The sequence below is a fragment of the Eurypyga helias genome, unplaced genomic scaffold (genome assembly GCF_000690775.1).
Source record: "Eurypyga helias isolate BGI_N326 unplaced genomic scaffold, ASM69077v1 scaffold25648, whole genome shotgun sequence".
Classification (NCBI taxonomy): domain Eukaryota; kingdom Metazoa; phylum Chordata; class Aves; order Eurypygiformes; family Eurypygidae; genus Eurypyga; species Eurypyga helias.
This window is the reverse complement of record NW_010269454.1, coordinates 32,293-32,600: the sequence shown is the minus strand read 5'-3', so window position 1 is coordinate 32,600 and position 308 is coordinate 32,293. Positions and strand designations below refer to the sequence as shown.

The window sequence follows — 308 nt, the reverse complement described above, 5'->3', positions numbered from 1 at the left end:
TGACCTTTAAAGGTCGCTTCCAACCAAACTATTCTATGGTTCTATGTACATAAATGCATTCACAGTGTAGCTGCTCACAGATCTCACTAGTTTGGGCTGTGCTCCCTTCCTATATCCTCAGCTGTCCAGTTACTGCATCATTCAGAAGTTCTCTTCTTCCCCTAGGAAAATCTGAACCTGGCCTTGAACTCAGCTTCAGCCATTGGGTGCCATGTTGTTAACATTGGAGCCGAAGACTTAAAAGAAGGGAAACCTTACCTAGTTTTGGGTCTTTTATGGCAAGTCATCAAAATTGGACTCTTCGCTGC

General features: G+C 43.8%; 1 protein-coding gene across 1 annotated transcript in view; it reads left to right on the top strand.

Moving 5' to 3' along the window:
- Positions 1 to 165: 165 nt before the first annotated feature.
- The window catches only part of LOC104514439 (plastin-2), a gene marked incomplete at its 5' end in the record, with an annotated part of 12,561 nt that continues 12,418 nt past the window's right edge, over positions 166 to 308 (top strand). The window contains one exon of the mRNA XM_010158118.1: positions 166 to 308. This exon is cut by the window's right edge and continues 29 nt beyond it. Coding sequence (XP_010156420.1) covers positions 166 to 308 — 143 coding nt within the window.